A 22,516-nucleotide genomic window follows, 5' to 3' on the forward strand; every position below is an offset into this window, starting at 1 on the left:
AGCCGTGCGTTTCCCACCTAGGCTTTCAGTGATGTCCGACTTCAATGATTACCTCTCAAAATACCATCATTGATGTCACCACATGACCATTGCTGGAGAAATACTACACAGAAACACATTTACACCTCAAAAGTGTTAATGGCGCATTTAAAAATCAATAAACCCGCATCAGCAATTAAAACGTATCTTATGTGGTACTGTCAAAATTAAAATTGCAAAAAAACATATTAGACGTGAAAAAATTAAGAAATACAATATTTGAACTCACAATTTGTAGGACCCATTCGACGCCGTATAAGCCAGTGGTGCCGCTTGTTGTGCGGCGGGCATTTCCCCATTTCATCGCCATGTCAGCTGAGCGACCTTGTTGGCCGACATCGTCCCACAAGATGTAGTTTTTTTTTAAATATCCTTCTTGAAAATGGCCTTGCAAATAAATGTTGTTTGGACTAATCATCAAAGATGCAGATGAGGTGAGTTGGCTGACTTCTTAAAGTTTACTACACAGTGTGCTCATCAAAAACATCCATCTGCCGGCATGTGTACGTCCTCTAACCTAAACGGGGCTACTACGAATGCTCCTCACTACTGTGGCATGCTGGGTAATGAAGTTCTTATGTTACCTAGCTCATAACATCACAATATACACACTATTATGTTAGATCCACTATGGACTGGACTCTCACAATATTATGCTAGATCCACTCGACGTCCATTGCACAGGTCGCCCAGGGGGAGTCTCCACATCTGCGGTCCCCTCCAAGGTTTCTCATTGTCATCCCATTGGGTTGAGTTTTTTCTTGCCCTGATATGAGATCTGAGCTGAGGATGTCTTTGTGGCTGGTGCAGCCTTTTGAGACACTCATGATTTAGGGCTATATAATCAAACATTGATTGCCTTGCCTCTGGTGAGGGCGGTCACATTTTTCTCCGCTCCCTCCTTTCCCAGCTTGCTGTCTTTGTTTTTGTCTTGTCTGAACTTTTTTGAAGCCTCTTTTTTTGCGCTGTCCTCAATTCTAAACATCAGACATGGATATGATCAGCTGGACTCGCGATGCAATTGACAAAGTCTTTTCGACGAGGAAAAGAGGTTTGGGGGGTTCCCTGATGGAACCATTGCTGCGGGGTACGTGAGAGACTCCTGGGATAAATGGAGAATCATGTGCCTCTCAGTCCTTTCCATCGAGGACGTGAAAGACATCTACCTATTTGGAACCGTGATCGCGGGGCACCTGCTGATTGGGCTGGGCATTGCTCTGGTGTATCGTCAAATTCGTAAGACGATGGCGGCCACTCAAGGAGCCCAAAGGCGCCCCCGAGGACACCTCAATGATGGACGCTTTTGACCTCCCTCCCTTCTCAACGACACCTGGAATCGAACTTTTTCAGATCGGCCTCAGTCTACAAAACCATTACACCATCACACACAAGACAATTGGGTACACACGCACACACCTCCCCTCCCCACCCCACGCCTTCACCACCGCTTGTTTTTCCCCTCGGGGACTTTCAGGGGTTTAAATCCTCCCCTCTGTGCGAGTTGTCGTGATTAAAGGTAACGTGTTTATGTGTGCATTGCAAATTAGTTTTTTTCCCTTGGACTCAGCCTGGACCCCTTCCTGTGTGTCCAGCCTTTGACTGATATTTTTTTACTCTTCCTCCCTTTCCCAATATCACCTTTTTCCCACCTTTTTTCAAGGAGCGCCGTAAAAATGGCTGAACCGTTGGCGGTCCAGTCTTGTCTCCCTGTAACGTATGTCTGCTCTTAGTGGGACTGTGCTGAAAATGTACTTTTCAGTTCTTATGTGTCTTGTGCATGGTAAGAATTGACAATAAATCATTTCCATTTCCATATATCTACCTTAGGCCATCGGGAAGGCCTTACTGACAACAACTCGTGATCTGATTGGCTATCGCAACTGTCTGTCCTCGTTCACTTACAGTGCACAGACACCCGCATTGTGGATTCTGAAGGCCCTGGGCAGATTTGGTACAGCATGGCAACATAAGCTAGCTGAATTTTGATTGGATAAAAACTCTAACATAGAAACAACAGCGCTTGAAGGAGCATCATATGAAATGAAGAGAATATGAATATTTTTTTATATTTCGGGAAAGTAAATAAAAAAATACTTTTATGTTTAATTATGATCATGATTTCTGGTTATGTTAGGCCAGCACAGAAAGGCCTTCCTAGCCCTGACGGCACACCACTGCTGTCACATGTCCCTGACTATAAATGAGCGTGTTTTTTCCAACTCAGCCCAATTAATCCAAAACAATGACTAAAACTAATGTGTGTTTGTTCCAGGGGCCCAGGAGGTGGAAGACCCTGGCCAAATCCCCCGAATTCAAACTCGGTAAGTATCATACTAATGACACTCAAACTTTTTTAATAAATTTTGCCGCATTTTAACATTGCTTTTACTCATTTGTTGTGTATTTTGCAGACTTCATATTCGTCTGCATCCCCAGGCAGTTATGTGGTGTGTATACTCTGCTGCACTTGTTAGGAAAAATGGCGTGGCTTTTACTAGTAACAAGCAATCAAATTAATTGCTTTTATGAACATTACAACGCCGTTGCCCTTGCGTTTGATGTAGTGTGGCACGCTAATGTTGATGTGGTTGTACGTCAACAAAACAGTGTCAGAAGCACGGTAATGTTTTACCAAGGAAAGCAACGACCATCACCGCACTAGAATAAACGTGAAATCAAATTGGAAGAGGCAACATCACACAGCAAACAACACACATGAAAATACACGCAGAAATTACAGGAATAATGAACAACAAAGTGACAAGAATGCCACACTCCAATACTCTCTTTGTGGACAAGGAGACTACAACCATCAAAGCACATTCATCCATCCCATCCATTTTCTACCGCTTATTCTCTTTGGTGTCGCGGGGGGCGCTGGTGCCTATCTCAGCTACAATCGGGCGGAAGGCGGGGTACACCCTGGACATGTCGCCACCTCATCGCAGGGCCAACACAGATAGACAGCATTCACAAGCACATTCATCCATCCCATCCATTTTTTACCGCTTATTCCCTTTGGGGTTGCTGGGGGCGCTGGTGCCTATCTCAGCTACAATCGGGCGTAAAGGCGGGATACACCCTGGACAAGTCGCCACCTCATTGCAGGGTCACGCACATTCAATCACTATTAATTAGAGCTGGGGATAGGTTGATTGCAGGCATGTGATTTTTCCGTCTAAAGTCGGAATTCCGTCTTTTTTAATCTCGGGGGGAAAAAAAATGATCTTCGGTTTTTCCGTTTTTTTTTCCGACCCTAAGTCAAGATTCATTTACTTGCCAATTCATCTTTTGTAAAAGGGGAGGTAGCTTATATTACGCTGTAGTTGATTGGTCGATATGTTCCTTGTGACCAATCAGGACATCTGTAATGAATGATGACGTTATTACCGCCATTTTCCATATGTAAACGATCTCGGTTCTCGAGAGAAAGGACGCTTCACGAGTAAAATAAATTGATAAACACGTCAAAAATAAGTTTCGGTACAGTATGGAAAGGGAAATCCCTGATACTGTTGGGAAGAAGGAAGTTACGACTTTGTTCGGCAATTTTATTCGGAAAATCGATTGTCCCGGAAAAGTTTTGTGCACGTGGTGTCATGATAATATTGACTATGGATCACAAGGTTTCAAGGCTTTGGACGTACTGTACATGCGAAACGCCAAAAACATATGAAACAACTTGAAGCAAGGAAAACGAACTTTTCACTAGCTGGTACTTTTGGATGTCAACCGAAAATAAGCAAAGCTTACGGACTTCATCCTTTGTTTACATCGACAACTGTCGTAGACATCGAGAGGAAAGATCCACCCAAACAACAACAGGTAGTTATTAATGAAGTAAGCTAAAAAATGTTTGCTTGCGAAATACGCATGTTTGTTTTAAATATTAACCAATTATTGCTTTGCGAAATTTAAATGGGTTTTTCTAAAAATAAAAAGACACGTGAAAATATATTATGAAATTACAGAAATTCAAAGAGTCGCATTATTGATTCCAGTTAACAATTTATTTGAAATAAATTTGCATATAATACTATTTTGTAATATTGAACCATAAACAGATTCATTAGGATAATTGGGGTATGTATGTTCTATTAATGATGTTTATATGTCTTTAAACACTAAAATATTTTCTTCAAATGGTGCTGTCTTTGTTAATTTTAGCATGTTGAAAAACCAGGAACTTCGGGGGGCATTGCCCCCCCTTGTCCCTCCCCCAGGGCACCTTCGCCCCCCAGATCCCCGGAAATTTTGTCAGTCTTTTTCATTGTGGTCAAATCACATGCCAGTGATTGGCAACACTAAATTGGCCCCAGTATGTGAATGTTGTCCGTCCGTCGGTGTTGGCCCTGTGATGAGCTGGCGACTTGTCCAGAGTGTACGCCGCCTTCCGCCCTATTGTAGCTGGGATAGGCACCAGCACCACGTGCGACCCCGAAAGGGAATAAGCGGTAGAATATGGATGGATGGATATTTGTGCTAGCTCTAATTAATAGAGTCAACAGAGCTGACGTCAGTGCTAAGCTAACACAACACAGCTGAGCTAAAATGCTGCTCTGTCGGAGCGCGACCCCGCTGATGTCCCACATTACTTGGCAATAAGCACCGCCTCTTAAAGGCACGCACACGCACAATCTGCTCTCATGAAACGTCCCTCAACTGCATGCGCCAGATATTTTAATTCCTTTTTAATGGTCAAAAATTCCTATAAACACACTCCACAACCTTGTGGACAGCCTTCCCAGAAGAGTTAAAGCTGTAATAGCTGCAAAAGGCGGGCCGAAATCATATTGAACTCTATGGGTTAGGAATAGGATGACACGTCAAGTTCATATGTGAGTCAAGGCAGGTGGCCAAATACTTTTGGCATTAAAGTGTATTTTGCCCTATCAGTTGGAGGACACATGGACATACAGGCTAACGGGCATATATTTCCCCCGTTAGTCTGTATGTCCATGTGTCATTGACTGGGCTAGCATGCTAAGCATTACACTAGGAGCAAAGCACATCACACTAAGCATTCGTTGCAGGAACAAACTAGCTTTGTTAGACATGATCATAGACTGTATCGGACAATATAGTTTACATACTAAATGTCTCTTTCCATTTATTACAAATAATAAGAAAATGTAAATTCCTGAATTACCTATCAAGGAGGAATTAGCAAGTTTGGCTTCAGATGAAAAAATATTTTCCGGCCTTCAATCATCTCCATCTTTCAAAGGCATCTCCGATACAAATTGTTTGTTCCTGGCTTTGTCATGAATAAGTTGAGAATCGTAACAAGGCATTTTAGATGTATTAAGGTCTGACATGTTTAGTAACTTTACCAGTGGCACTAGATAGACGAAAAGGGCGGTGAGTTCACCTGGATGTGACACACTCACAGACTGTATCCTTGGTTGAACTGAAGAGGGCGGGGCATCGAAATGAAAATCAAAACAATATTTCGGGGCTGTAAAAATATTTTTGAAATGAGCATATCCCGGCTGAACTACTGTTATCAGTTATAGATGTATTGGAAAATAACATGATTTATTAATGCCTTTTCACATTTGACATGAAATGTCTACAAATGGTACCTTTAAATAATAATACTATATACTATTCTTAGATAAACTGTCAATAAAATGTAAGTGCTAATAAAAGTACAGCTTCACCACTTTAGTCATAATTTTTGCACTTAAGAAACTTTTCTCTCTCTTTAGCTCCATTCTGCTTCTGTTTGTTGTCTCTGGTTGGATATTGTCATTACTGCCACAAGTGGTGGAAATGTGTATGACAACCGAGTACCGCTCTCTATGGGGATGGATTAAACGACACCAATTCCTAGTTGCAAAGCCTTCTGTCCTCATCTAGCTAATGGGTGGGTCACAGTCTCAAGTCTACGAACAACGACATGTTTCTGTCGCGACGTCAGAGTTTTAAAAGCGAACGTTTGAGTGCTTTTTCTATCACAAGAGGAGCAAATAATGGAGGGAGCTGATGGATTTTTCCCCACATTTGCTACTCATAAACAATCTCCAGACACATGTTATAATAGTAAGGGATGAATAGATATAGCAGATTAAGAGAGTTTAGTCATCTCTTGTGCAGACTATGATGTAGTGGCTCTGATGGAACTTGAATTTTCAGGGACCTCCAGGAGGAGGGGGGCCGCCTGGGACCCCGATAATGCCAAGTCCAGCAGGTAAGATCTGCAAGCATATGGTAACGTGTATCTACTAGGGTTGTACGGTATACCGGTAGTAGTATAGTATCGTGGTACTAATGAATCAAAATGTACTATACTCTGTTCGAAAAGTACCCAATCCCCCTTTTTTTTAACGGGCATGACGGCGTGTCGTCACGTCGCGACATTGCAGGTTTTACGAGTAAGGAGCATGTTTGGCAGTGCACAATCACTGAGTACTTACAAGCAGATACAATGTGTATACAGAAAAGGGAGAACGGACGCATTTTGGACTAAAAACTAACGATAAAGATGAAGACAGGAAGAGATGTTTTATGACAAGGCCAGCTACCTAGCGGCTAACGTCCATCCGCAATCGGCAGTGTTTTAGTTACTTCTAAATCACTAATCCTCGCCTCCATGGTGACAAATAGAGTACGTTCTTTACAAGTATCATCCCTGCAGGACGAGGAATAGCTAAACATGCTTCACTACACACCGTAGCTCACCGGCGTCACAATGTAAACAAAAGCCATGGGTGGATTTACACCTGACAGCCACTGTAATGATATCAAGTACAAGAGCGTATCTAGTCGATACAACTGTGATTAAATTGATATGTTTTACCGTCACAAAATCTTTTTTCCTTTAAAAAAAAATCATAATATATTCATAAACTCAGGAACTATGTCTCTGGACACATGATAATGTATAATCAATGTATGACCTTGCAACTACTTGGTATCGAATCGATACCAAAACTTGTGGTATCTTCCAGAACTAATGTAACGTATCAAACAACAGAATAAGTGATCATTACATTTTAGATAGAACATGTTGAAACAGAAAATGTTAAAAGAGAAAGTAAACAGATATTAACAGTAAATTAACAAGTGGATTAATACTCAATTTTTACAGCTTGTCCTTAATAATTTTGACAAAATAGAATAATAAATGACACAATATGTTACTGCATACATCAGCATACAAATTAGGAGCCTTTGTTTGTTTACTTACTAATAAAAGACAAGTTGTCTAGTATGTTCGCTATATTATAGTGAACATTCTAGACACTATACCGGGCGGTACAGCAACTTGAGGGTTCCAGGTTCGATTCCCACTTCAACCATCCCAGTCACTGCCGTTGTGTCCTTGGGCAAGACACTTTACCCACCTGCTCCCTGTGCCACCCACACTGGTTTAAATGTAACTTGGATATTGGGTTTCACTATGTAAAGTCTAGAGATATAATTCACTTCACTTATTCAAGGAAAAACATAGCAATAATAAATATGTTTAATGTACCCTAAGAAGTTTTATTAGAATAAAGCCAATAATGCCATTTTTTTGTGGTCCCCTTTATTTAGAAAAGTCTCAAAATTTATTTTGGTACCGGTACCGGTACCAAAATATTGGTATCGAGACAACCCTGGTACCTACAGTATTTCATGCTTCTATCAACTGTGCGCAATTTTCCCACCAGATTCCACCAACTCTGGTGACAACATGTACACCATGATCAACACAGTCCCTCCAGGTGGCAGTCGACCCAATGTATGACTTGTGCTATCGGTGTCAGTGTATACTTTAATTGATATGTATTTATCAGGTTTATAACACTATAATCAGAAGCTGTTTGTCTGCCCTCAGTTCCCAATGGGTGCAGGAGGTGACGGCCCATTAGGGGGCATGGCTGGAATGGAGCCCCATCATATGAATGGATCATTAGGTACAATAATAAGCTGCCTTTGTGTCTTTTTCTTTGACGTCCATTGTCAGATTATTAAAGCGATTTTAATTAATTTTTTGCGTGTACTTCTTTCAGGGTCTGGTGATATGGACAGTCTCCCAAAGGTATGATGAATATATCTTCGGGGTCATGTAACCCGACAAGTGCTTCTTATGAGACCTCTTGTTATGTCGATGCAGAACTCCCCAGGCAATCTGAGTATGAGTAACCAGCCCGGAACCCCCAGAGAGGACGGAGAGATGGGTGGGAACTTCCTCAACCCTTTCCAGAGTGATAGTGTGAGTTTTGTCAGAGGATTTCGCATGCGGCCTAATTTTGGGGCTTTTATTTAAGTGACGATGATGCATAGCGGCTGTTGGCGTGATCCCGGCTTGCAGGGAAGGCAAGCGACGTGCAGGCAGGAAGTTGTTTAGCCTCTTACCGGCAATAGTTAATTGTAAGGTACTAGAAATTGTCATAGTCGTGTGCCTGATTCCAATTCTGCATGTTTTAGGTAAATTTTTATCCTCAAATCATTCAAAGAAAGGTTATTTTTTCAAACAGTCTTTCGTAGATATTTCTTCCGTTTGTTTTCAAACTTTAACCCGATAGATAAGACGTATGGAGGATGCTGAATATCGAAGCGTTTATAGCATCAGACAAGAGTTATGTGGCAATCACATTTTAGTTTCTGTTATGAAAATCAAGAAAGAAATACAATGGATTGGACCAACAATCACAATAGTTATTACAAGGACTTAACATGACGTTAGTTTATTTGCACAACCAGGTCTTCATTATTATATTTAGATTAAAAAAATAAATAAACACAAAAGAACAAAAAACTAATGTGATCTTTAGTCCTTTCTTCACGTTTACTTCTGCTCTTAAACACTAGTAATATAGTAGAGAATAAACTCGATTGCATTACAGAAAGTTTTAAATGTTCAAACAAACATTTTACAAAATGATCTCTACAGACACGAGCAGGGTTCCGATTCTATTCTACAAGCAGGAAGGTATTAGGTATTTATAATCTTTGGTATGACACGTTTTGAAATCGCGACCTACCGATCTTAAGGCGGACACTCTAACCAGAAGACCACTGAGAAGGTTCGATGTGCAGATTTTGGATATTTTGAAAGGTTTAGAGGCAGATATAAAAGCGATCATGAAAAAAATATTTAAAAAATCGAGTGGATTTTTACACTCTTATAAAATATTTGTAAAAAGATGTTAACTATTTATCATTACCAAGAGGTTACTGCTACCTCACTTTGTTTGATACTTACAGTATTTAGAGAAGAAAAGATGGGAGGCACATCATCTCTTCACATCTGAGGGGTCCACAAATTAAGCATTAATCTGTGAAAGACACAGTTGGACTCATCAGTAAGTAACGTATTTGATAGACAGAGTTTCTTTTAGTTTCTGTTTATGAAAATCTAGAAAGAAAATACAATAGATTGGACAAACAAACACAATAGTTATTACTAGGACTTAACATGACGTTAGTTTATTGGCACAACCAGGTCTTCGTAATTATATTTAGATAAAAAAAAAACACAAAATAACAAAAAAATTATGCGATCTTTAGTCTTTTCTTCACGTTTAGTTCTGCTCTTAAACACTAGTAATATAGTTGACAATAAACTCGATTGCATCACAGAAAGTTTTAAATGTTCAAACAAACATTTTACACAATGATCTCTACAGACACGAGCAGGGTTCCGATTCTATTCTACAAGCAGGAACGTAATGGGTCCCATTTTTATAGTCTTTGGTATGACTCGTTTTGAACTCACGACCTACCGATCTTAAGGCGGACACTCTAACCACAAGACCACTGAGCAGGTTCGATGTGCAGATTTTGGCTATTTTGAAAGGTTTAGAGGCAGATATAAAAGCGATCATGAAAAAAATATAAAAAAATCGAGTGGATTTTTACACTCTTATAAAATATTTGTAAAAAGATTTTAACTATTTATCATTACCAAGAGGTTACTGCTACCTCACTTTGTTTGATACTTACAGTATTTAGAGAAGAAAAGATGGGAGGCACATCATCTCTTCACATCTGAGGGGTCCACAAATTAAGCATTAATCTGTGAAAGACACAGTTGGACTCATCAGTAAGTAACGTATTTGATAGACAGAGTTTCTTTTAGTTTCTGTTTATGAAAATCTAGAAAGAAAATACAATAGATTGGACAAACAAACACAATAGTTATTACTAGGACTTAACATGACGTTAGTTTATTGGCACAACCAGGTCTTCGTAATTATATTTAGATAAAAAAAAAACACAAAATAACAAAAAAATTATGCGATCTTTAGTCTTTTCTTCACGTTTAGTTCTGCTCTTAAACACTAGTAATATAGTTGACAATAAACTCGATTGCATCACAGAAAGTTTTAAATGTTCAAACAAACATTTTACACAATGATCTCTACAGACACGAGCAGGGTTCCGATTCTATTCTACAAGCAGGAACGTTATGGGTCCCATTTTTATAGTCTTTGGTATGACTCGTTTTGAACTCACGACCTACCGATCTTAAGGCGGACACTCTAACCACAAGACCACTGAGCAGGTTCGATGTGCAGATTTTGGCTATTTTGAAAGGTTTAGAGGCAGATATAAAAGCGATCATGAAAAAAATATAAAAAAATCGAGTGGATTTTTACACTCTTATAAAATATTTGTAAAAAGATTTAAACTATTTATCATCACCAAGAGGTTACTGCTACCTCACTTTGTTTGATACTTACGGTATTTAGAGAAGAAAAGATGGGAGGCACATCATGTCTTCACATCTGAGGGGTCCACAAATTAAGCATTAATCCGTGGAAGACACAGTTGGATTTATCAGTAAGTAACGTATTTGATTGACATAGTTTCTTTTAGTTTCTGTTTATGAAAATCTAGAAAGAAAATACGATAGATTGGACTAGCAATCACGATAGTTATTACTAGGACTTAACATGACGTTAGTTTATTTGCACAACCAGGTCTTCGTAATTATATTTAGATTTCAAAAAAATAAACACAAGAGAACAAAAAACTAATGCGATCTTTAGTCCTTTCTTCACATTTAGTTCTACTCTTAAACACTAGTAATATAGTAGAAAATAATCTCGATTGCATCACAGAAAGTTTTAAATGTTCAAACAAACATTTTACAAAATGATCTCTACAGACACGAGCAGGGTTCCGATTCTATTCTACAAGCAGGAAAGTAAAGGGTCCCATTATTATAGTCTTAGGTATGACTCGTTTTGAACTCACGACCTACCGATCTTAAGGCGGACACTCTAACCACAAGACCACTGAGCAGGCTCGATGTGCAGATTTTGGCTATTTTGAAAGGTTTAGAGGCAGATATACAAGCGATCATGAAAAAAATATTTAAAAAATCGAGTGGATTTTTACACTCTTATAAAATATTTGTAAAAAGGTTTAAACTATTTATCATCACCAAGAGGTTACTGCTACCTCACTTTGTTTGATACTTACGGTATTTAGAGAAGAAATGATTGCAGGCACATCATGTCTTCACACCGGAGGGGTCCACAAATTAAGCATTAATCCATGGAAGACAAAGTTGGACTTATCCGTAACGTATTTGATTGACATAGTTTCTTTTAGTTTCTGTTTATGAAAATCTAGAAAGAAAATACGATAGATTGGACTAGCAATCACAATAGTTATTACTAGGACATAACATGACGTTAGTTTATTTGCACAACAAGGTCTTCGTAATTATATTTAGATTAAAAAAAAAACACAAAATAACAAAAAAATAATGTGATCTTTAGTCTTTTCTTCACATTTAGTTCTGCTCTTAAACACTAGTAATATAGTGGAGAATAAACTCAATTGCACCACAGAAACTTTTCATGTTCAAACAAACATTTTACAAATTGATCTCTGCAGACACGAGCATGGTTCCGATTCTATTCTACAAGCAGGAAGGTAATGGGTCCCATTTTTATAGTCTTTGGTATGACTCGGTTTGAACTCACGACCTACCACTCTCCAGGCGGACACTCTAACCACAAGACCACTGAGCAGGCTCGATGTGCAGATTTTGGCAGACATAAAAGCGATCATGAAAAAAATATTTGAAAAAAATGGAGTGAATTTTTACACTCTTATAAATTATTTGTAAAAATATTTAAACTATTTATCATCACCAAGAGGTTACTGCTACCTCACCTCGTTTGACACTAACGGGAGGCTCATCATGTCTTCACATCTGAGGGGTCCACAAATTAAGCATTAATCCGTGAAAGACAAAGTTGGACTTATCAGTAAGTAACGTATTTGATTGACATAAAGAGTGCCGTGCTGCTGTGATTGTGACGCTAATGAGAAAAATGATAAGTCTGTTTGAATCTTTGCAAGAGATATCAATATTCAGTATGTGCTGCTGCTATTCAACTTATGTATAAATATTATTTATTGTGGCTAACAAATATCACCAAAGACACTATAATGTGGTGATCCGTGTCAAATAATCAATCAATCAATCAATCAATGTTTACTTATATAGCCCTAAATCACTAGTGTCTCAAAGGGCTGCACAGACCACCACGACATCCTCGGTAGGCCCACATAAGGGCAAGGAAAACTCACACCCAGTGGGACATTGGTGACAATAATGACCCAGTGGGACTATGAGAACCTTAGAGAGGAGGAAAGCAATGGATGTCGAGCGGGTCTAACATGATACTGTGAAAGTTCAATCCACAATGGATACAACACAGTCGCGAGAGTCCAGTCCAAAGAGGATCCAAGACACAGCAGCGAGAGTCCCGTTCACAGCGGAGCCAGCAGGAAACCATCCCAAGCGGAGGCGGACCAGCAGCGCAGAGATGTCCCCAGCCGATACACAGGCGAGCAGTACATGGCCACCGGATCGGACCGGACCACCTCCACAGGGGAGAGTGGGACATAGAAGAAAAAGAAAAGAAACGGCAGATCAACTGGTCTAAAAAGGGAGTCTATTTAAAGGCTAGAGTATACAAATGAGTTTTAAGGTGAGACTTAAATGCTTCTACTGAGGTGGCATCGCGAACTGTTACCGGGAGGGTATTCCAGAGTACTGGAGCCCGAACGGAAAATGCTCTATAGCCCACAGACTTTTTTTGGGCTTTGGGAATCACTAATAAGCCGGAGTCCTTTGAACGCAGATTTCTTGCCGGGACATATGGTACAATACAATCGGCAAGATAAGATGGAGCTAGACCGTGTAGTATTTTATACGTAAGTAGTAAAACCTTAAAGTCACATCTTAAGTGCACAGGAAGCAAGTGCAGGTGAGCCAGTACAGGCGTAATGTGATCAAACTTTCTTGTTCTTGTCAAAAGTCTAGCAGCCGCATTTTGTACCAACTGTAATCTTTTAATGCTAGACATGGGGGGACCCGAAAATAATACGTTACAGTAGTCGAGGCGAGACGTAACAAACGCATGGATAATGATCTCAGTGTCTTTAGTGGACAGAATGGAGCGAATTTTGGCGATGTTACGGAGATGAAAGAAGGCCGTTTTAGTAACGCTTTTAATGTGTGCCTCAAAGGAGAGAGTTGGGTCGAAGATAATACCCAGATTCTTTACCCTGTCGCCTTGTATAATTGTTTGGTTGTCAAATGTTAGAGTTGTATTATTAAATAGAGTTCGGTGTCTAGCAGGACCGATAATCAGCATTTCCGTTTTTTTGGCGTTGAGTTGCAAAAAGTTAGCGGACATCCCTTGTTTAATTTCATTAAGACACGCCTCCAGCTGACTACAATCCGGTGTGTTGGTCAGCTTTAGGGGCATGTAGAGTTGGGTGTCATCAGCATAACAGTGAAAGCTAATACCGTATTTGCGTATGATGTCACCTAGCGGCAGCATGTAGATGCTGAAGAGTGCAGGCCCAAGGACCGAACCCTGGGGAACTCCACACGTTACCTTAATGTAGTCCAAGGTCACATTGTTATGGGAGACACACTGCATCCTATCAGTAAGATAAGAGTTAAACCAAGACAGGGCTAAGTCTGACATACCAATTCGTGTTTTGATACGTTCTAATAAAATATTATGATCGACGGTATCGAAAGCAGTGCTAAGATCGAGGAGCAGCAACATAGATGACGCATCAGAATCCATCGTTAGCAATAGATCATTAGTCATTTTTGCGAGGGCTGTCTCCGTGGAGTGATTTGCCCTGAAACCGGATTGAAAGGTTTCACATAGATTGTTAGACGCTAAGTGTTCATTTAACTGCTCCGCAACCATTTTTTCAAGGATTTTTGAAATAAAGGGAAGGTGAGACACCGGTCGGTAATTTACCATGAGGTCAGGATCGAGGTTAGGTCTTTTAAGAAGAGGATGAATAACCGCTTTTTTGAATGCTAGGGGAACAGTGCCCGAGGAGAGTGATAAGTTTATAATATTTAGCACTGATGGACCTAATAATACAAAGAGCTCCTTGATCAGTTTCCCAGGAAGAGGGTCAAGTAAACATGTTGTCTGTTTTATTCCATTTACACGTTGTAACAATTCCTCTAATGTTATTTCCTCAAAACGAGAGAAACTATTTTGGAGGGCAGTATCCGCCGTATATACAATCGTGTCAGTGTTAATAGAACCCCGTTGTAGCTGGGACGCATTGTCTTTAATCTCCTTTCTAATGACTTCAATTTTCTTACTAAAGAATTGCATAAAGTCATCAGCTGAGTGGGTTGAGCTACTGGAAGGAGTCCCTTGTTGGGTTAGCGATGCTACCGTACTAAACAAAAATTTAGGATCGTTTTTATTACGGTGGATGAGATTTGAGTAATATTTAGCTTTAGCTAAGGTAAGCATGCGTTTATAAGTTATTAAACCATCACTCCATGCTTGATGGTGCACCTCAAGTTTAGTCGTGCGCCATTTGCGTTCCAGCTTTCTACATAATAATTTCTGAGCTCTAGTTTCTTCTGTAAACCACGGGGTGCGCTTTTTTGGAGCCTTTTTTAACTTTAGCGGTGCTATGTTATCAATGGTTTCGCGCAGGGCGTCGTTAAAGTTGTTAGTGAGGTTATCAATAGAGCCCACATACTTTGGGAATGGTGCCATTACCGAGGGCAGTAGGTCAGCAAGAGTTATCGTTGTGGCTGTATTAATGTTGCGGCTGCTATAGCAGTTATTATTATTATCAGTTTGACGAACATGCGTCTGAACCTCGAATTTTATAAGGTAATGATCGGACAATACTTTAGTATACGGGAGTATCGTAACTTTGGAAACGGTGATGCCCCTGACAAGCACTAGGTCTATCGTATTACCGTTGCGATGCGTGGGTTCATTTATTATTTGTCTGAGACCACAGCTATCAATTACAGTCTGGAGCGCTACGCACGGTGGGTCCGATGGGGTATTCATATGGATATTAAAGTCCCCCATTATGATTATATTATCGGCGTGTGTCACTAGATCAGCAACAAACTCTGAGAATTCATTGATAAAGTCCGAATAGGGCCCTGGGGGGCGGTAGATAACAGCCAGGTGTAGAGGCAGTGGTGTGACAGACCTCATAGTAAACACCTCAAACGATTTATATTTATTATTTATGTTAGGACTAAGGTTAAAGTTTTCGTTGTATATTAGTGCGACCCCCCCACCCCTTTTGAGCGGACGGGCAATATGCGCATGTGTAAAGTTAGGAGGACATGCCTCATTTAGCGCAAAAAAATAAAGCACTTGGCTTTCCCGCATTCCTTGAATTGTCGCAGGGCATATACTATGCGCCTGCCTTGAATTGCTGCCGGGTCAAACTCGCTTCCCAAAATAATTAGCGCATGCTTTGTATTACCGCCTGGTCAAACTCGTGACGTCATGAGTGACACTTCCCCTGTCATTATTTTCAAAATGGAAGAGGCTGATTTCAATACCGGTAATTTGAAATCGCATAAAGGGAAGAAGATTAAGAGCTATTCAGTAGGATTTAAGGTCCAAGCTTACATCACACTCAAATTTTTACTGCATACCTTTGGTAAGTGCCGGAGTGAGAAGAGTTTTTAAAATAATTAGCGCATGCTTACTTTTACCGCATGCCTTTAGCAAGTGCAGGAGTGAGAAGAGGTTTTAAATTAATAAGTGCCTCGGCGGCAATTCAAGGAAATACGGTATGCTTTTAGTTTCTTTTATGAAAATACGATGGATTGGACCAACAATCACAATAGTTATTACTAGGACTTAACACGACGTTAGTTTATTTGCACAACCAGGTCTTCGACATTATATTTAGGTTAAAAAAATCATATAAAGTAAGTATTTAGAACAAAAAACTACTGCGATCTTTGGTCCTTTCTTCACGTTTAGTTGTGCTCTCAAACACATAACAAAAAGTTTTAAATGTTCAAACAAACATTTTACAAAGTGATCTCTGCAAACACAAGCATGGTCCGATTTTAATCCACAAAATGATAAAAATTATATTTTTTAAGAGCCCTTTCCTTTGACGCACTTTTGTTTTTTCCCTGACTTTATTACCTTTATGAACCACTTCTTTCAGAACTCTCTGAAAATTATTTTATATTTCTTATTTGATCGACTGGAACATCCAACAACAGAACAGCAATACAACATTTTCTGACCAAACTCGACACTCACTCTCATTTGTTTTAGTGCTTCGCTCAAGCTGCTTGACTGCCGTGCCAATTAAGCCGTGAAGAAGAAAAGCAGACGTGGTTTCTCATTGTATCCCATTGGGTTGAGTTTTTTCTCGCCCTGATGAGGAATCAGCACCGAGGATGTCATTGTGGCTTGTGCAGTCCTTTGAGACACGTGTGATTAAGGGTTATAAAAATAAACTTTGATTGATTGATTGATTGATGATGTGACGTCATATGCAACCCTCTGACACTGTGAATCTATTTCCTTTCCAGTATTCTCCAAACATGACCATGAGCGTGTGAAGCACTGTGTTCATCTGCTGGCGCTAAAGAACATGTGACTTCCTCATCATCCTCGCCCTCAACCTCCCCAGTCCGGACACCGACCCAAGCCTTTGGCCCAACATCACCCCACGTCACCCCTGTTCTTTGTGTCTCTACTAAATTATTGGCCATTGTCAGCAGTTCTCTTTCTGCGACTATGCGACTGTACGAAAGGAACCCATCGAACACGTGGAGGAAAAACTGACCTTTCATGCCCCAGTTAACACACAGATGGCCAGAATTCTATTTATTATAAAGTTTAAAGACTCTCTGGTTGGGCAGGATGGTTATCTTCACCTTACTGTAACTTGTTGTCAACATGGCCTTGTTTTTATAACTTCTTCTGTCAAATATTTCCCATAGGAGACCGAAGGGGAACTTACAATAATAACATGTTATGTAATGTCCTTCAGGTATCATTGAGGACTTTTCTACATCTGTCCTCTAAACAAACATGCTGTTTTTCATTTCTAATTCTACATTTTGGCAAAAACCGAGGCTAAAGTCGAGGCCGATTTTGACACGGCAATGTAACAAAGCTTCAAATATATTTGCAAAGATGGAACATTGAACCTAGGTAATATGATATGGGTGAATTCTGTTTGAGGAGGCCCTTATCACCAGTCTAAACTTTGAGACCAAATATTCAGTGCTCACTACACGTCTCACTTTTTAGTTGGAAAATCCCGGGTAAAAAGTCGTGTCAACTAACCATCCGATCGAACTGTGACATCGGTGTGAAATAAAGGAGTGTTGGTACAAAAAGCCGATGTTTTATTTATGGTGTACAAAAAAGGTCCAGGTACCTGTGTTTATTCCCTCTCCGCCCTCCTAACTGCAAAGTGTACAGCCCCCAAGTTTAACTCCATGTCTTGTACGTGTATTTGATATTACAATTCATATTATTTAAGGACATTTGCTTTTGTGAACGGGAGGGAGGTATGGACTGATGACGTTGACTCAACACAGACACGGTAGCTTTTGTTTATGGTTCTTTTTGTAAGGTTGAAGCCATAAGTGGGACGGCAGAAGGACGCGGTTGTAAATCGGACCGTGTTTGCTGGCAGTTTGTCCAACTCCCATTTGTGATGTGTTCATTTTCTCTTTTTTTATATTCAGTTTTTGTAAATATACGGAGAAGTATTTTGATGTTTTTGAATATGCCGATATAAAGCTTCTCTTCCCTCATCCAAAGTCTTCTTTTGTCCTTTGTGCGTCTTTTCTTCCTCTGTTGAGTTCTTGAGCAGCTCCAAGGATCGAGCCGCTTGGCATGGTTAACATAATTTATTTGACAATGTTCACATGAAGACGTTGGTCTCAAAAAACACAGACCAGGTTTATATTTGCAAAAATGCACACTAATGAGTGTGCATATTTTTTTTATGTTAGCATGTTTTATACAAGTATTTTAGGTAACTTTGAACATTTAAACCTAAAAAGTGTGGATTTTGATCCTTTGTGTCATCTTCCAAGTAGGCTAATTGCATGGTATCGTCTTATGATTACATCTTTAGCTAATTTTGTATGTTTAAAGTTAATAATCATAGATTTCGATACCTGCTGCCATCTTGTGAGCAAGCTAACTTTTCCCTAGTCTAGTCACTAGTGTGCCGTGGGAGATTATCTAATTTCACCTATTTAGTTTAAAAATATTTATTGTAAACCAGTAAATGTAGTTTGCAAATGATGTGTTGTTGTTGAGTGTCGGTGCTGTCTAGAGCTCGGCAGAGTAACCGTGTAGTACTCTTCCATATCAGTCGGTGGCAGCCGGTAGCTAATTGCTTTGTGGATGACGGAAACAGCGGGAGGAAGTGTGAAGGTGAGAACGTGTCTAATGCTTAAACCAAAATCAAACAAAAGGTGTGTGCCACTAAGAAAAGGCATTGAAGCTTAGGGAAGGCTATGCAGAATGAAATTAAAACTGAACTGGCTACAAAATAAACAAAAACAGAATGCTGGACGACAGCAAAGAGTTACTGTGGAGCAAAGACGGCGTCCGCAAAGTACATCTGAAAATGACATGACAATCAACAATGTCCACACAAAGAAAGGATAAAAGACAACTGAAATTATTTCTTGATCGCTAAAAAAAAGTAGATGCGAGAAATATTGCTTAAAGGAAGACATTAAACTGCAACAGGAAAATAACCCAAAAAAATAGAAAAAGCCACCAAAATAGGAGCGCAAGACATGAACTAAAACACTACACACAGGAAAACAGCAAAAAACTCAAAATAAGTCACGGCGTGATAGGACAGGTCATGACAGTAGACCTACTTTGAGACAAGAGCTATATTAATGCATGGTTTGAATGTAACTTAGATATTGGGTTTCACTATGTAAAGCGCTTTGAGTGACTAAAGAAAAAGCGCTGAATAAATATAATGCACTTCACAATTCACATGGTTGGTTATGGTTGAAAGTCATATCCAACATTACGACAACGACTTTTTATTGTCAACTGAGTTTCGTTTTTTTAATGATTTCTGCTGGTGGTGTGCCTCTGGATTTTTTTCAACGCAAAAAAAAGTGCCTTGGCTTAAAAAAAGTTGAAAAACACTGCTCTAGTCCATCCATCCATCCATCGCTTATCTGAGGTCGTGCCGCGGGGGAAGCAGCCTAAGCAGAGAAGCTGAGACTTCCCTCTCCCCAGCTACTTAGTCCAGCTATTCCCTGCGGATCTTGAGGCGTTTCCACGCCACAGTTTCTCCAACCTGTCCTGGGTCTGTCTTCCCCTTGGCTTCCATAAACACCTACCCAGGGGGACGTTCCATAAACACCTCCCCAGGGAGACATCTGGTGGGGCATTCTGACCATATGCCCAAACCGCCTCATCTGATGCCTCTCTATGTGTGTTCCCTAGTTATCATGCGAATGTTAGCCTGTTATTATGCAGAAATAAATGGGTTGTACTTGTATAGCGCTTTTCTACCTTCAAGGTACTCAAAGCGCTTTGACACTACTTCCACATTTACCCATTCACACACACATTCACACACCGATGGAGGGAGCTGCCATGCAAGGCGCCAACCAGCACCCATCAGGAGCAAGGGTGAAGTGTCTTGCTCAGGACACAACGGACGTGACGAGGTTGGTTCTAGGTGGGATTTGAACCAGTGACCCTCGGGTTGCGCACGGCCACTCTCCCACTGCGCCACGCCAACAAAAACATTTCATGGATAATTTTCATTTAGTTTTTAAATTAACTTTGGTGTTCAACAATTAAGATAGCAGGCCCATCAACATTTTCTTGGGAATTTTCCAGTTTCAGTTTATACCTTAGCAAGTTCAAGACTTGGCAACTGGGTCCCGGACTTCCAACCCAAAAAACTCCCACAGCACTGCCTACTGTTCTCAGTACAGGTTGTCACCAGGAAAGTGTGCAAAGCCTCATTTTCTTTACAATACTGACTATTTACTTGCATCAGTGCAGATTTTGGCTATTTTCAAAGATTTACAGGTAAATATTTTTTTATTTAGAGAAGAAAAGATTGGAGACACCTAATGTCTTTACATCTGAGGGGTCCACAAATTAAGCAATATTCCGATTCCTGGACGTCCAGCCCAAAAGTCCCAGAACCCACAACACTGGCTCCTCTTCTCGGTACAGGTTGTCACCAGGAAAGTGTGTAGAGCTTCCTTCTCGTCACACTACTGACTTGTGCTGACATATTATAGGGGGAAATGTGATGACAATTCTAAGGGCCCACAGCCCACTAGGACCCACACTTCGCCACACACAAGCAATAAATGGTGTAGAGGGGCCCACACAAAAATTCTTTCAGGGGTCCCAAAATTTCTAGCAACTGTCCTGCTACTGACCTATGACTACACTGTTAAACACCCCAGCGTTCATATTAAGAAACTTGCAGATTGTCACACCTGGGTGAAGTCTTGTCTGGGTTTCGTCTGGTTTCATGTTTTTTCATTTCCTGTTTTATTTTGAAATGCTGACTCTGCCTCTCGTTTCAGATCACTTGCCCTTCCCTTCCTCCTGTTTCACTGGTCTGACGTCCTTCCTGATTGCCTGATTGTGCCCACCTGTGTCACCCTCCCTCATGTGTATAAATGTCTCGCGTCCTGTGCCAGAGTGTTTCGTATCTTTTGTGCGTACCTCCAGCGTTCCATGTCCACAGTCATTGCCACGTTTTTGTACCCTTTTGATCCACGGGACTTTATTTGTTTGTAAACCTTTTTGTCAGGTAAGATTAGCATCTTAGCATTGCCTCCGTTGGAGCGCTTTTTGTTGTATTTTGCATTTGGTATTCTTAGCACCTTTTTTCCCTCCGCTGCTGGAGCGTTTTGAGTTTATTGAGATTTTTGTTAGTTTAGAGGTTAGGTAAGCTCTGTTTTGATAGCCCCTTTAGTTTCTCCCCTTTTGGACCCTTTCCCTTATCCAAATAAATATATTTTCTTAAAATCCTGCATCTGTGTTCAGAGTCCTGTTCTGGCCGTGACACAGATGACACAACAGTTGGGACGCATCCAAGACAACCACGAGTCCGAGTACAAAGAGGAGGTAGAACATCTGGTGGATTGGTGTGAAAGCAACAACCTTTGCATTAATGTAAAAAAAAACAGTAGATGGTGGTGGACTTCAGGAATGTCAGACATCCAAATCCCGGCCGCCCCTGGGAAATGGTAAAACAGTCTTCAACTTCAGGTATTTTGGGGTTCATCTATTCCGGGACATGGTTGCTGAAGAAGGAACACCAGTGTCTACACTTCCTCAGGAATCTGGGTCATGCTGGACTAGGGCGCTCCATTCTTAGAAAATGTATGGTGGAGATCACTCTCACCACCGTGTGGCACAGCAGCTGTACGGCTGAAGCGAGGAAGGCACGGCAGAGGGTGGTGAAAGCTGTTCAGAAAGTCTTGGGGAGCCCCTCTTCCCATCACCACTGACATCTTCATCAGCAAATGCAGCAGGAAGGCTCTCTGCATCACCAAGGACCCTACTCACCCTAGACACTCTCTCTGAGACCCCCTCCACTTAGGCAGAAGGCTGCAGCGCATCCGTAGTAGGACCACCAAGACTGAAGAACAGCTTCTTTCTGAAAGCCGTTAAGACTGCTGAAATTCGATGGTGCTCTGTAGTAACTCTCCGGGCAATCGATCGCAACTGGAATGTTTAGTTTGTCTTAGATGTTTTGCCTCTCATCTAAGTAGGATTCATCAGTTCCTGTTTATAGATTTGGATTGTTCAGATCGTCGAGTCTTTGATTTAGATTGGTCATATCTAGTCTTTGATTTGTATTGGTCAGATCTAGTCTTTGATGTGGGTTGGTCAGATCTAGTCTTTGATTTAGATTGGTCAGATCTAGTCTTTGATTTGGATTGGTAAGATTTAGTTTTTGATTTGGATCGTTCAGAGCTAGTCTTTGATTTAGATTGGTTGGTCAGATGTAGTCTTTGATTCGCATTGGTCAGATCTAGTCTTTGATTTAGATTGGTTGGTCAGATCTAGTCTTTGATTTAGACTAGTCAGATCTAGCCTTTTATTTGGATTTGTCAGATCCAGTCTTTGATTTGAAATGGTCATATCTAATATTTAATTTGGATTGGTCATATCTAGTCTTTGATTTGCATTGGTAATATTTAGTC

General features: G+C 40.5%; 1 protein-coding gene across 2 annotated transcripts in view; it reads left to right on the forward strand.

The window, feature by feature from the left end:
- The window catches only part of ssbp2a (single stranded DNA binding protein 2a), a 192,971-nt gene extending 174,871 nt beyond the window's left edge, over positions 1–18,100 (forward strand). For both annotated transcript variants that reach the window (XM_061906332.1, XM_061906330.1), the window contains 8 exons: positions 2,312–2,360; positions 2,451–2,486; positions 6,178–6,232; positions 7,698–7,768; positions 7,865–7,943; positions 8,040–8,068; positions 8,144–8,242; positions 16,862–18,100. In XM_061906332.1, the coding sequence (XP_061762316.1) occupies positions 2,312–2,360; positions 2,451–2,486; positions 6,178–6,232; positions 7,698–7,768; positions 7,865–7,943; positions 8,040–8,068; positions 8,144–8,242; positions 16,862–16,891 (448 nt within the window). In that variant the 3' untranslated portion in view covers positions 16,892–18,100. The remainder of the gene's footprint in view (positions 1–2,311; positions 2,361–2,450; positions 2,487–6,177; positions 6,233–7,697; positions 7,769–7,864; positions 7,944–8,039; positions 8,069–8,143; positions 8,243–16,861) is intronic.
- Positions 18,101–22,516: the final 4,416 nt, after the last annotated feature.

The sequence above is a fragment of the Nerophis ophidion genome, linkage group LG07 (genome assembly GCF_033978795.1).
Source record: "Nerophis ophidion isolate RoL-2023_Sa linkage group LG07, RoL_Noph_v1.0, whole genome shotgun sequence".
Classification (NCBI taxonomy): domain Eukaryota; kingdom Metazoa; phylum Chordata; class Actinopteri; order Syngnathiformes; family Syngnathidae; genus Nerophis; species Nerophis ophidion.